The sequence below is a fragment of the Sturnira hondurensis genome, unplaced genomic scaffold, assembly GCF_014824575.4.
Source record: "Sturnira hondurensis isolate 20B ecotype Veracruz unplaced genomic scaffold, ASM1482457v3 Scaffold0000256, whole genome shotgun sequence".
Classification (NCBI taxonomy): domain Eukaryota; kingdom Metazoa; phylum Chordata; class Mammalia; order Chiroptera; family Phyllostomidae; genus Sturnira; species Sturnira hondurensis.
The window spans coordinates 1,865,278-1,877,893 of NW_028072887.1; the positions used below are offsets into that span (position 1 = coordinate 1,865,278).

The 12,616-nt window shown below is 43.7% G+C and overlaps 1 protein-coding gene across 1 annotated transcript in view; it reads left to right on the forward strand.

Annotated features, from left to right (window-relative positions):
• The window catches only part of ACMSD (aminocarboxymuconate semialdehyde decarboxylase), a 72,610-nt gene that overhangs the window by 27,738 nt on the left and 32,256 nt on the right, over positions 1-12,616 (forward strand). The window contains exons 5-9 of the mRNA XM_037069125.1: positions 385-464; positions 1,032-1,188; positions 5,774-5,867; positions 10,060-10,155; positions 11,318-11,490. Coding sequence (XP_036925020.1) covers positions 385-464; positions 1,032-1,188; positions 5,774-5,867; positions 10,060-10,155; positions 11,318-11,490 — 600 coding nt within the window. The remainder of the gene's footprint in view (positions 1-384; positions 465-1,031; positions 1,189-5,773; positions 5,868-10,059; positions 10,156-11,317; positions 11,491-12,616) is intronic.

Below are 12,616 nucleotides of genomic sequence, written 5' to 3' on the forward strand. Positions count from 1 at the left end.
CCAGCCTCCTGCGGTACAGGGAGTGGGTGCGGGGAGAGGGTGCCTAGGTGTACAGCCCTGCAGACTCCTGTCTACAGTGGGTAGGGATGCCAGGCCTAGTAATCATGTCTGTCCCTTAAAATTATAGCCTCAATATTTCTGATTCATCAGCAATACTAGCGGTTCCCTTTGCATTTGTAATGACTGGCTTCTGGGTCTTCTGCAGCAAGTGCCTATCTCAGTCTGTGCCTGAGCTTCCTGTGGGGGTGGGGGGTGGGGGGGTGGGAACGTGGGTTGCAAGCCATGGATAGTGACAGGTGTTTTAGCCTAGGGAAGGTACTGTTCAGAGTAAATATCTAAAGAAGGTTTTGAACGATGTGGTTTTCCCTTCCCTATCTCCACCAGGCTAAACCTCAGGACACTTTAGACCTGTGCCAGTTTTTAAATGACGACTTAGCTGCTACGGTAGCAAGACACCCCAGGAGGTTCATCTGTCTGGGGACACTGCCCATGCAGGCCCCCAAGCTGGCCGTCAAGGAGATGGAATGCTCTGTGAAGGAGCTGGGCTTCCCCGGGGTCCAGATCGGCTCCCACATCAACGAGTGGGACCTGAACAATCAGGAGCTCTTCCCTGTCTATGCAGTGAGTGTTCGGTGCTGGATCAGGGACCCCGAGGCCCCGGTGGGGCTGTGCTGGGTGCTGGTGGGAAGAGCATGGAGGGAGATAGATGACTGCTGACATGCTGAGATGTAGGAGCAAACGTGGAGAGAGCTCCCTCTAAGTGTAACAGGGCACAGACAAGAGGGGGGCCCCAAAAAGGAATTTGGAATGGGGTCCAGAACTCAGGATATCCAGGAAATATTAGAAAGACATATAAGATGTCCTCACCCCTTCCCCCACCCCCCACAGGTGTCAGTTGGGGGAAGGGACAAATGGAGCAGAGCCAGTTAGAGCTGTTTTGCATAGCAACGGTTTCCAAGCTAACCTCTGGCATGGCATTTAACGTATCTATAACCTTTANTAGCTGCTACGGTAGCAAGACACCCCAGGAGGTTCGTCAGTCTGGGGACACTGCCCATGCAGGCCCCCAAGCTGGCCGTCAAGGAGATGGAACGCTGTGTGAAGGAGCTGGGCTTCCCCGGGGTCCAGATCGGCTCCCACATCAACGAGTGGGACCTGAACAATCAGGAGCTCTTCCCTGTCTATGCAGTGAGTGTGCGGTGCTGGATCAGGGACCCCGAGGCCCCGGTGGGGCTGTGCTGGGTGCTGGTGGGAAGAGCATGGAGGGAGATAGATGACTGCTGACATGCTGAGATGTAGGAGCAAACGTGGAGAGAGCTCCCTCTAAGTGTAACAGGGCACAGACAAGAGGGGGGCCCCAAAAAGGAATTTGGAATGGGGTCCAGAACTCAGGATATCCAGGAAATATTAGAAAGACATATAAGATGTCCTCACCCCTTCCCCCACCCCCCACAGGTGTCAGTTGGGGGAAGGGACAAATGGAGCAGAGCCAGTTAGAGCTGTTTTGCATAGCAACAGTTTCCAAGCTAACCTCTGGGATGGCATTTAACGTATCTATAACCTTTAACTGGTTGCATAGCCACGTTAAATAGCTGTGGCCGTGCTTCGAGCCAGGGAGATGGAAGCGACTTCCAACTAAGATGTAACTGGGGGGAGATCCCCTGAGTTACAGCACCTGTGTGAGAACTTGGACACGATGGGCTCCAGGACTTGGGGCCATACCTGCCCAGACTCACAATGGCAGCCCAGTAAACTTGGAATAATACAGGAATGCTGGCAGGTGTAACTGATTGTGGGAGGAGTCGGAAATGGGGGTGCAGAGGAAGATGGGCATGGGGATTTAAACCCAGACACTGTAGCCATGAGAGAGGAGTATCACTCAGCTTTGCCAGAAGGAGGACAGCCATGTGAGAGTGCCCTGCGCTTTTGGCAGAGTACAGACCCCTGCATCTTCGGTAGAAGAGGCCCACACAGCTTTGGGGTGTTCCCTTTGGCTCCATGGCCTGGGAAGCAGAAGAGACTTTGCCTGAAAAAATAGGTACAAAGAACTCTTGCCAGTAGACCATGAGAAGGTGCCACATGACTTTGGAGTAATTAGAGAGCCTGCCTGGATGGCGACCCACCAGACGGTGCCAGTGGCCTAATACACAGATACGTGCTTCTTTTCCTGAGTTACAGTACCCCAAATTAGGGCAGGGGGAGAAGGAAGCACTGCAGGCATCTGTGGTTATCCTAAAAGACTTTGATATATTAATGGGGGCATTGGGTCACTACTGTAAGTCTGTATAGCTTTAAATAAACCTTTCCTTTCTTTTTCACAAATCTCTGGCACTGAGAGACGTCTTTCCTCTGACAGCAGACAGACAAGCCCAGTAGGTGGTCAGGACAGTATTAGTATACCGTCCTTGGGGGGGGGCCCTGTTGTTCTGTAACAGTTTTTGGCATCTCTGGGTGGGCCAAATATTGCCCCCACCTTGGACTTCTGTTCTGTAACAAAAGGAGAGGGCTGTTCCTCTAAAGGGAGGTGAGTGGGACAGCTTCCTAGGCCAGCCCTGACTTAACCAAGTGAAATCTCTTTTCTTTCCATCCATTTTCTCCTTTTAATCTTTCATTTGGAAGCCAAAATGTTACCCTTATCACGCCATTGTGCAAAAGAAACATATTAATGATGTGCAAAAACAAAGTATTTTTGCTTTGGAAAAAAAATACTTATTTTTCAAAATTATAAGATGGTTTTGAAGAAGTTATGGGAAATACAGGAGACTGTAAAAGGAAAACATTCTATAATCAAAGTAACCCATAATTCAACCACCCAAAGATAAATAATCACTGTCATAGTATATTGCATTTGTTTTTTGTATATATCTATATTCTACTATATGTGTGATTTTTGTATCCTAATTGAGAATTCCCACCCCAAATAAAAAGTCTCTTACTGCATGATTTTTAAATACCTGTATAATATTCCAATATATGTTTTGATTTATTTAATCATTCCTCAACTAAGATACTTTTTAAGCCATATACAGGGTTCTGGCACAAATAACTCCCCTTTTTATTACAAAGTCTTTTATTACAAAATCATAAGCATATAATTCTGTAACATAACAATATCACACTCAAGCACACCATATGACATTTTAGGTAAAATGTTCAAATTGCTGTATTTGATAATAATAAGTAATAAATAATAAAACCACACTCAAGCAGGCCTTACTTCTGCTGGACCCTGTATCTTGAAAATGCATAATAAAAATACATAACAAAAAATAATGCCACCAAAACATTAGCATCTGATGAAACTAGATGGTGCATTTATATTCATTGTAGTATTATTTAAACTTTCAATATTTGAAATATTGCACAAATAAATGTATTTTCATAAACTCAGTGCCATGTATTTCTGAAGGATCCAACTAAAGTCCTCCCCATCGGTCTTGCTCTACCTCCCAGCCTGTCTGCAACTGAACATGCTCTCCTCAGTACCAGGACTCAAGATGTATAATTTTACATTCAATTATGTTTTTAAGTTGTTTACTTACATCCTAGAGTTATGATTGTATTTATTGTATTGGTTTTCTATAATTTTCAATGTGAATACAAAATCTTCAATAATGAATTAAATAGATGGTAGTAGACTCACCAGGCACTGTAATCACTGATATATTTATTCATTTATTATCATCTGTTAATCTCTGACTACATGGAAAAAAATTCCCATTTTTCCCTATTGACACTGCCCACCAGTTGGGGGATTGCATGTTAAATTGCCTCCTACTGACCAGAAAGATTTAATGTTCCTCTAAATATCTCCAAAGCTTATTGGCTGTAGTGACTAAGCTAACGCAGTGAATGAATGTTTTCTAGAAACTTCAATGAGCTTTGAAAGAGAATTTATTTACATGTGCAACCAATTTTTTTTCAGCACAGTGTGAGCAAACCTTTAGCTGCAAGTCATTTCATTATTCATTGGAATTGGGTTTATGAATTACTAAGGGGCTCAGAAAGCAATAGTAGCTGATTTGGGTCCAAAGGGATAGTATTTCCATTGGTGTGATGAGCTCGACCCGTCCATCACTTTAACTAGGCTGTTTGGGGGCTGGTAGTCTCCAAGGAGATCCAGGAGAGCAGCCTGGGCCCAGCAGACTTCCAATGTCCTGGGTGGACAGCCCATTTGTTTGGATAGCAAAGCTTGCCAGCCTTATACTCTATAACTTGCATCAGTAACATGGGCTGAAACAAATAAGAAGGGTTATCATGGGCCAAGTTGGCTTTGTCATTTCAAGGTCAGCCTGGCTCTCCAGAACATCTGTCTCCCTTATTTCCTAGATCTCCCTTCTTAGTGAGTGAATCCAACAATACACATTCACGTCAGTTTTCAGGCACAAAAATGACTTTGTTGTGAGTATGAGGCAGACCAAATGGTAGTAAGCAGACTACCTGCCTCTTTCATTCATCAGCTTCAAGACCTGAGAAAGTTACTAAGCCTCTATCTACCTTTGCTTTTTCCTCTGTAAGATGGGAGTAATGCCCAGTGCTCATGTCATTAAAAAAAATTAAACTAGTTAATAACTGTAAAGTCTTATAATAGCTTTGGCACACAATAATTTCTAAGTTAATGTGAATTACAATTTTGAGAATATAAATGACTTCCGTTTGTGTTCTCTGCAATAGTTCACATATAAAAGGTGACCAAACATATTTGCTAATTTGAATTGAGTAATAGAAATGAAATATTGTAGGCCATAGAATCAAGTTTTGTACTAACGAGGAGTCAAATCCCATTGAGATATCGTATTAAGTGTCTTGGTCAAGCCCAAACTTGACCCCAAGAAGCTGACGTTTTCTTTCCAGCCTGCACCCATTATGAGGTTTATATCAGACTCACTTCAGCACTCCAATATATTTAGGAAAGAAATGTGCTAAGAAAAATGTGTTTTTCACCTTGATAAGCATTAATATTTCATGTCTGCTGAGGGGACTTTTTAAAATTAAACATTTTGCTGAATAAAGGTCATTCCATCCAGATGGTATTTCCATTCCCCAGGAGGCCCTGGAATAGGTTCGCCTGATGGCCTTCATTTCAGTACAGGCCTGACTGAGGCATTGAGAGCTCTTTCCTTTCTAAAGTCATTTCATTCACACTGGACTATTTAGGGACTCAGCTGGGCTCCTGAGGCTTTTGGGGAGCCAGCAGACCCCAGAAATCACCACCCAGAATCACACTGCGAGTGACCAGAGGACTTCGGTCAGGCCAGCCCACCCCAGCCCAGTCCTGTACCCTGACTTGCAGGGCATCATTCCGTTTCCACATCCTAGGTTCCAAGTGGAGGAAGGGAGGGAACTCTCCAGTCCTGACTCCAAAGACACAATCTGAGCAGTCTTTCCAAAACAGCATACCAGGAAGGAACTGGCAGGGGAAATTTCCCCAGCATTTGAGATACAAGATCAGTCCTTACATGTTTTGCTCTCAGCCGAAACATTTGAATGACGCATGTTTCCTGCGACTTGTTTTACCAAACAATATATTAAATTCATCAACCTCAAAGGTAAATCCACAACCCCCTTCTTAAATCTAAGTGTACTTTTAATTTTCCAAGCAGGAGCAGGGTTTATCAATGACTCTTTTATAAAGATGAGGAAACAACTTAAAAAATATCTTGGTTTATGTATTCAGATCAATATAAACTTAGAGAAAGGCAATTTCCCTAAAATACTATTCTGTATCTGCTGGCTCATCCAAACAACTCTCTCTCTCATTCCTTCTTTGAAGGCAGCTGAAAGGCTGAACTGTTCCCTATTCGTGCACCCCTGGGACATGCAGATGGACGGACGGATGGCCAAATACTGGCTCCCTTGGCTCGTAGGTTTGTGTCAGCTTGGAATTCTACAAAAGAGGATCTAATCTTTTTTTTTTTCCAAATCTGTGAAACACTACTATATCAGAGAGAGAAAGTATAAATTATTAACAGGATTGGGAGTTATGGAGCTCTTACTCAGATCAGTGCTGTATATACTACCTCATTTCATTTTAATCATATCCACAGAAAACTCTTTCAAGTTGACATTATAGTAACGACTTTACAGATGGAGAAACTAAATGTCAGAGTGGTTAGGAAAGCTTTCTGAATCACACAGTTAATAAATGAAAATGGAATTCACACAGATCAATCTGAGTCCAAAACCATCTCAATCCACAGACTCCCACAAAGGCTGCCCCAAAATAGGTAACCATGCTTGGTTAATGGAATTTTTTAGAAGCCAATAACAGCATCAGTGCCTACAGATGAGAACCCTGAAATTAGGAGTGGAAGGTCTCCTTACACCACCCAAGGATCTGAGGCCCTGCACTGTGCTCTATGCCTTCTGCTCTAGTCATTCATGGTTTCACGTGAGGGAAAGGGAAAGAGGAGAGATCTCCATTTGGCCTGTCCAGTCTCTCATTGTCATCCCTGGTAAGAAAAAGATATGAGGAAAGACTTAAAATTCTGGGGCCATAAGTGAAAAGTGCAACTCATCCACAAACCCAGGGAAAAGTGGTCCCAAATGAACAACATGAGATTTTCTTTGGGAGGCAATTATTCATTCTCCTCTCAGCCCTATGAATACAAATAATTATGAAGTAACCACCATAAAGAATTAAATGGAGCAACATTTTGAAGGTAGAAAAACTGAACCTCAGCTCCAGCTAGTCTATTTTTCCGTATAACCTGTTACAAATTACTTTGCCCGCTCGGGCCCTTGTTCCTCATCTGTAAAATGAGAGCTGATTTGGATTCTCCTTCTGCTCAGATATTTTATTCCCCCAGCATTGCTTTTGGAGACCAGCATATTTAGCAAGGCAGCTTCCTATCTATTCCCCACCAAACTTTTGAGCAGCAATTAGCAGAAAGAGATAATCTAAGAAGCTCCAATGCTTTCCAGGTTCAAAGAAAATCTCATCCTAATTCACACAACACTTAGAGTACACGCACGGCTGTGTCTTCTGGGACTGGAAGGGAGTGGAAGAACTTTTCCCTTTGTCAGTCACCCTTGCTAGCTTCATGCATGCTCCATGCAAGTCCCCAAACTTATTTACATGGCAAGTCCCCACATGAAAAACAGAGGAGAGCATTTGCGTAAAAGTTCATTTAATCATTATTTATGTAACACATATATATGGATCTCTTCCAGAATGTTAGACCCTATCCTAGGCACCAAGAATATAGACATGGACAAAACCTCCGCCCTCTGAAGCTTATGTACTGGTTAGAGGCAAAAATATATATATACAAGCACACAGATCATAAACAAACAAACAGGCTAATTTCAGAATTCTTTTCTGGATGCAAAGGTGGTCATTAGTGGATTGGAGGATTCCCAGTAGGGGCCATAATCAATTTACACTGTAAATATTCTACTTTGGCTCCTGTATAGAGAATAGGTTGGGTGGTTATGGTCCAAGTAGTTAATAGAGAGCAGAATCACGGGACCAAAAGCAAGTGATGCTGTTCCTCTCCCTGCCTTCAGAAAGCTTTGCCCACTCCCAGATGGATGTGAATCAATTATGCTTCCAGAATTCCCAAGAAGCCAGGGAGCCACAGGCATCTCTGCCCATGGAGCAATGGGGTAGGATGAACATCTGCTAAAGCCTCATTAGGCAGCCAAAGAATCATGAAGATGTAGGAAGACATAAGGCTTAGCTATGGAGCCCCCAGAGACTTCTTAATCACAGGCTGAAAAGCAATCATCTTGTTACCAAAAAGAAAGTAGGGTTTGGCTTCCCGCTGCCACCCACAGGCATATTCTAAAGACAAAGGTTGGTGGGAAGGAAAGAGGTCTTTATTAAAATGCTGCAAAATTTTGGAGGCCAAACTGTTTCAAAAAACCTAGACAAAGCCCATCTATTCCCAAAAAGACTGAAACCCAAAACCCTGCTCAGAAATCCTGCTCCATCCTTATCTCTCTTTTGGAGCCCTGTGGGGGCAACTTTGCCCGAAAGTCCCCCCGTTTGCCACGGATGAAAATGAAGCTACCAAGACATGATCTGCTTAGGAAGGAGAGGTGGTCAATCTCTCATAGGAGAAGGACCAAGAACCTCTTCTTCAACGGCTTTTATTAGGTTTGTAACACACAGGAATACAGGTAAAGCTCATCAGTCAATGTCAGGTGGCAAGGATTGAACAACAGATAACATTTCAAAGAAATCCGAGGGCTTAATCTGAGTCAGTGTCAGGTAAGGGAGTTGCAAAAACTTTGGGAGACATACTCATTTCCTGCTCAGACCATACTTATCATATGAATGAAAGCACTCTTAGCAAAACAGGCTTCACAGGACTTTAGGAACTCTTTCTTATGCCCGATCACCCAGAACCTGCTCTAGCTGGCAAAGGGCTGCACCGCCTTCCCAGTCATAGGTTTTTAGGCGTAAGTGGATTAGAGCCAGGAAGCACTTCTCCCAAATGGAAATGGGGACTCAGGCTATGTAAGAACAGCTGGGGAGCCAGGGTCCATCACCTCCTCTTTGCTGCAGCCCCCCAAGTCCTTCCTTAAGGGCCTCCCAAGTGATCATGTCTGGCTTAGGTTGCCCCCCTTTGAGGGGTTGTACCCCTCATTGACTAACTGACCAAGTGTTGGGGGGTAGAGATGGATGAAGCAGAAGCAGCGCTCCTGCCAGGGAGATAAGCTTTGTCTCCTTAGTGGCTCAAATTCTGGAGGTCACTCACTCAGCCTTATCCGTGGGGGGCAGTTACAACTCCTGAAATCAGGCAGAGCAGTTCCCAACAGAGCCCAAGACTGCTAAGCAGATGGCTCTCCAGCTTCAAGCTCCCTCCCCATGGTCCACATATGGAGCCAGCATACCATCAGCCATCAGCACGCACCTTCCAAAACTAGCCAGTCCTGCAAGTATTCCAGCCCACAAATATGTGTCAGTGGGTCCCAGAGAGAAGAGAAAGCATTTCCCCCTTCCCTTGGTTTAAATCTCCTGACCCAAACTTCCATGCATTCCAGAAGGGTCCAGTTCCCACAGCCAATCCCATACTTTTCCCAGGCTAGACTGACCAGACAGCACCTCCCCCTGCAGCCATGTTGACCTTTATGGCACACATTCAGCTATGTCGTCTGGGACTGGGAATAGGAGGGCTTTTCCCTTTGTCAATCACTCTTGCTAGCCTCACATGTACTCTGTGCAAGGCCTCCTGGACATCTGTACCTGGGGGTGTGGAAATCTGCCATCATACACAGCACTTACAGCATGGTTTCACTTGTGCTGCCCGAGGCATCTCCTGTGGCTCCTCCCTCACTCTGGGTGCCATGCCAGTATCAATCTGAAAAAGCAATGCAGACTGACTCCATGGAAGTAAAGGCATCAGGCATAAAACAGCTGCTTCTAAGATCACAAAGCACTTGAAATAATTCACTTTAATACAGATTTTTCAACCTCAGCTCTAAGAAGCAGGAAAAATTAGGAAGTAATAATTTTAGCCAGTATTTATTGAGAGCATACTAAATGGCAAGAGCTAACCATTATCCCTATCTTATATCTGAGAAAATTGAGGCACAGGGAGGCAACTAATTTTTGTTGATCACCTTCACTATGAGATCCTGGCTGAGAACTTTCCTGACATTATCAATTGCAGGGCTCCACAATAGCCTTGCAAACTCATATGAGCAAGACTGTCCCCACCTCACAAGTGAGGAAGCACAGGCTCAGGAGTTTTAAATAATTTGTCAAAGTCTGGATAACAAAATATTGAAGAAGTTAGGCTATAGCCAAGGCTCATTGTACTCTCTTGCCCCACGGCATCCAAAACTGAAGTTTGGAGCAGCAGGACAAAAGGCAGGTCCTCTGGCTCCTTGACTATTCTAGCCGTCAGATGACTGAGTCTACCTGCACATGGCAAACAGACAGCATCAGATGTTCTGACTGCCAAGGTCGCAGCATGTAGACAACAAAACCATGCTGGGGCACAGGGACCCCATGTTTCAGCACTGACTGCTATTCCCCAGCCAGGAGAGTCACTGAACTTCTTGCTAGAGGTGACAAGCCTTGTACCTTGTGACTCTTTCTTCTTTTAGGAATGCCAGCAGAAACCACCACAGCCATTTGCTCCATGATCATGGGTGGAGTGTTTGAGAAGTTTCCTAAACTGAAAGTGTGCTTTGCACATGGAGGTAAAGACCCCATCTATACTGGTCAGCTTAGCTGCCATTGCAAAATGCCACTGCTAGGTGGCTTAACTGACCAGAATTAATGTTTTCACAGTTCTAGAGTCCCAAGATGAAAGTGCTGGTTGGTTTCTAGTGAGGCTTTCTAGTGAGGGTTGGTTTCTAGTGAGGCTTCTCTGTCCCTGGATTGTAGAAGGCCATCTTCTCGCTGTGTCTTCATACGGTCTTTACTCTGTGCACGCACAGAGAACGGTGGGGTGGGCAGAGAGAGAGAGAGAGAGAGAGAGAGAATGACAATGTGCAGTCTGTTGTTTCTTCCTCTTTTTATGAGGACACCAATTCTATCAGATTAGGGTCCTACTTTATGATCTCATTTAACCTTACTTGTTTCCTTAAAGGCACTATCTCCAAATGCAGTCACATTGGGAGTTAGGGCTTCAACATATGAATTTTGGAGGGACACAATTTAGTCCGTAACATTCTCTCAGTAATAATTCTAGTCATAAAGTATGGGATAGTTCAGGGACCAAATTCCACTTTTGTAGATAAGTTTAGTTTGGTTGGCACAATTTTTTGCTTTATTTTGTTTCGTTTTTTATTTAAATCTCTTGTCAGACTACAAACTCTCCAGTTTGCAGTAATCCCTACCATTCACTATTATTTACAATTAGACCTATTTTATCCATTTACATTCCTGCTTGATTCTCGTAGGTAATTGAATTTGGACTCTTAGACATTCAGACACACACAAAATCTACCTACAGCTCTCTAATCTGCTTTTCCTTCTCACCAGCATAGAGAAATCTTTTCATATCACTAAGTACAGGCTTCATCACTTTTGATGGTTACATGCAAGGCAATACATTTTATAAATATACCATCATAGGTTACCTTAGTCTTTTGTTATTATAACAATGATACATTTGAAAACTTTGACCACATTATCTTTACACACTTGTCTTCTCTCTAGAATAAATTCCTCAAATCTGAATCGCTAGCTGAATTCATGTTATTTCTCCTTGGTCATCCCTCAGCATTTGGAACCCAGCAAGTCCTTTGGTACTGTTAACCAGCTGGGCTATAGTAGCTTCTCTTTGCACACAACAGGAGGATTAAAAGGAAACCTTTTCAATGGAAGCAAGCCTCTCAGTAAGAAATTTACTTGCAGGTGGAGCCTTCCCCTTTACAATTGGAAGAATCTCCCATGGATTCAGCATGCGCCCAGATTTGTGTGCCCAGGACAATCCAATCAACCCAAAGAAATGCCTTGGTTCCTTTTACACAGACTCCTTGGTTCATGATCCCCTGGCTCTCAAGCTGTTAACAGACGTCATAGGAAAGGTAAGCCATGGCTGCCACTTGGATGGCTTATAGACAGCAGAGTGCATGATCAGCAACCAGTTACTTGGGTTCTTTCCAAAAACTGCTGGAAGAAAAGGCAACTGAAAGAACAGTGAGGTTTCACAACTGAGTCCAAGGCTTGTGCTGCCTGTCACTGCTCAGCCAAAAAGCAGAGGCAGGGACTGGATTATAACTGCTCTCTTATTAATATCAGAGGCCAGCAGCCTGAGAAGGTGGCAGGTAAAAACCCAAATATTCACCTTCCTTTGAGCTTTCAGAAGCAAGTTTAAACTGGGGGAACATGAGAATTTGGGAGGGGGAAATTCCTAGGAGGAACACCGACTTGCCATTACTCTTGGGAGACAGAACCTTGTGATTCACCAGCTGGCTGTAAATTGCTCAAACTATTTGGCCTTGTTTAATTTTGTCTCAGTTTCCCCATTCCAATTGCCCAGGAATTTTCCTAGCTTCTTACCATCCTGTCTCAGTTTGGGACTAGTTTGCACAGGGGATCAGATGCAGAACACACTTCACCAAAGAGTGAGTATCACCGAGGAACCCTTACGGATGCCAGGGGGTTCCCAGATAACCCTCGTGGCTGGGGAGTTTCCCACATCAGCTCCTCTTCCTTAAGGTCATCTCTGTACCCACCCCAAGTGGCACATAGTGATATAGTAAGTAGGAAAGAGCCACCAGTTTTGAAGTCAAATTGACCTGGATTAAAATCCTGGCTCTCCCTCTTACTGACAAGGAAAATTGTAAACTCAACTGTCCTCATTCTCTAAGTGAGGAAAATGGGAACATTAAAGAGGGGGAACGTGGACCACCTGAAATTTCCTTCTGAAATAACATGGCCTTCACTTTGAAAATGATTATCTCATTTGGCAAAAAAGATCAGCCTAGTTGTACTTTAAATCTCACAAGGTAAAAAATCTTTCTTGTGGTCTGCTTGCATTCTCTCTGTTGGCAGCATCTTCACACTTAAGTATTCTCTGAAAATGCTAACTCAGCAAGTTCAGACAATTTTAGATGAAAGGCCAGTCTAGTTAGTGAAAAGTCTGAAACATTTGATATTTTAATTCTGTCTATCACCAATAGATATCTATGATGGTTTACCAGATTTTCT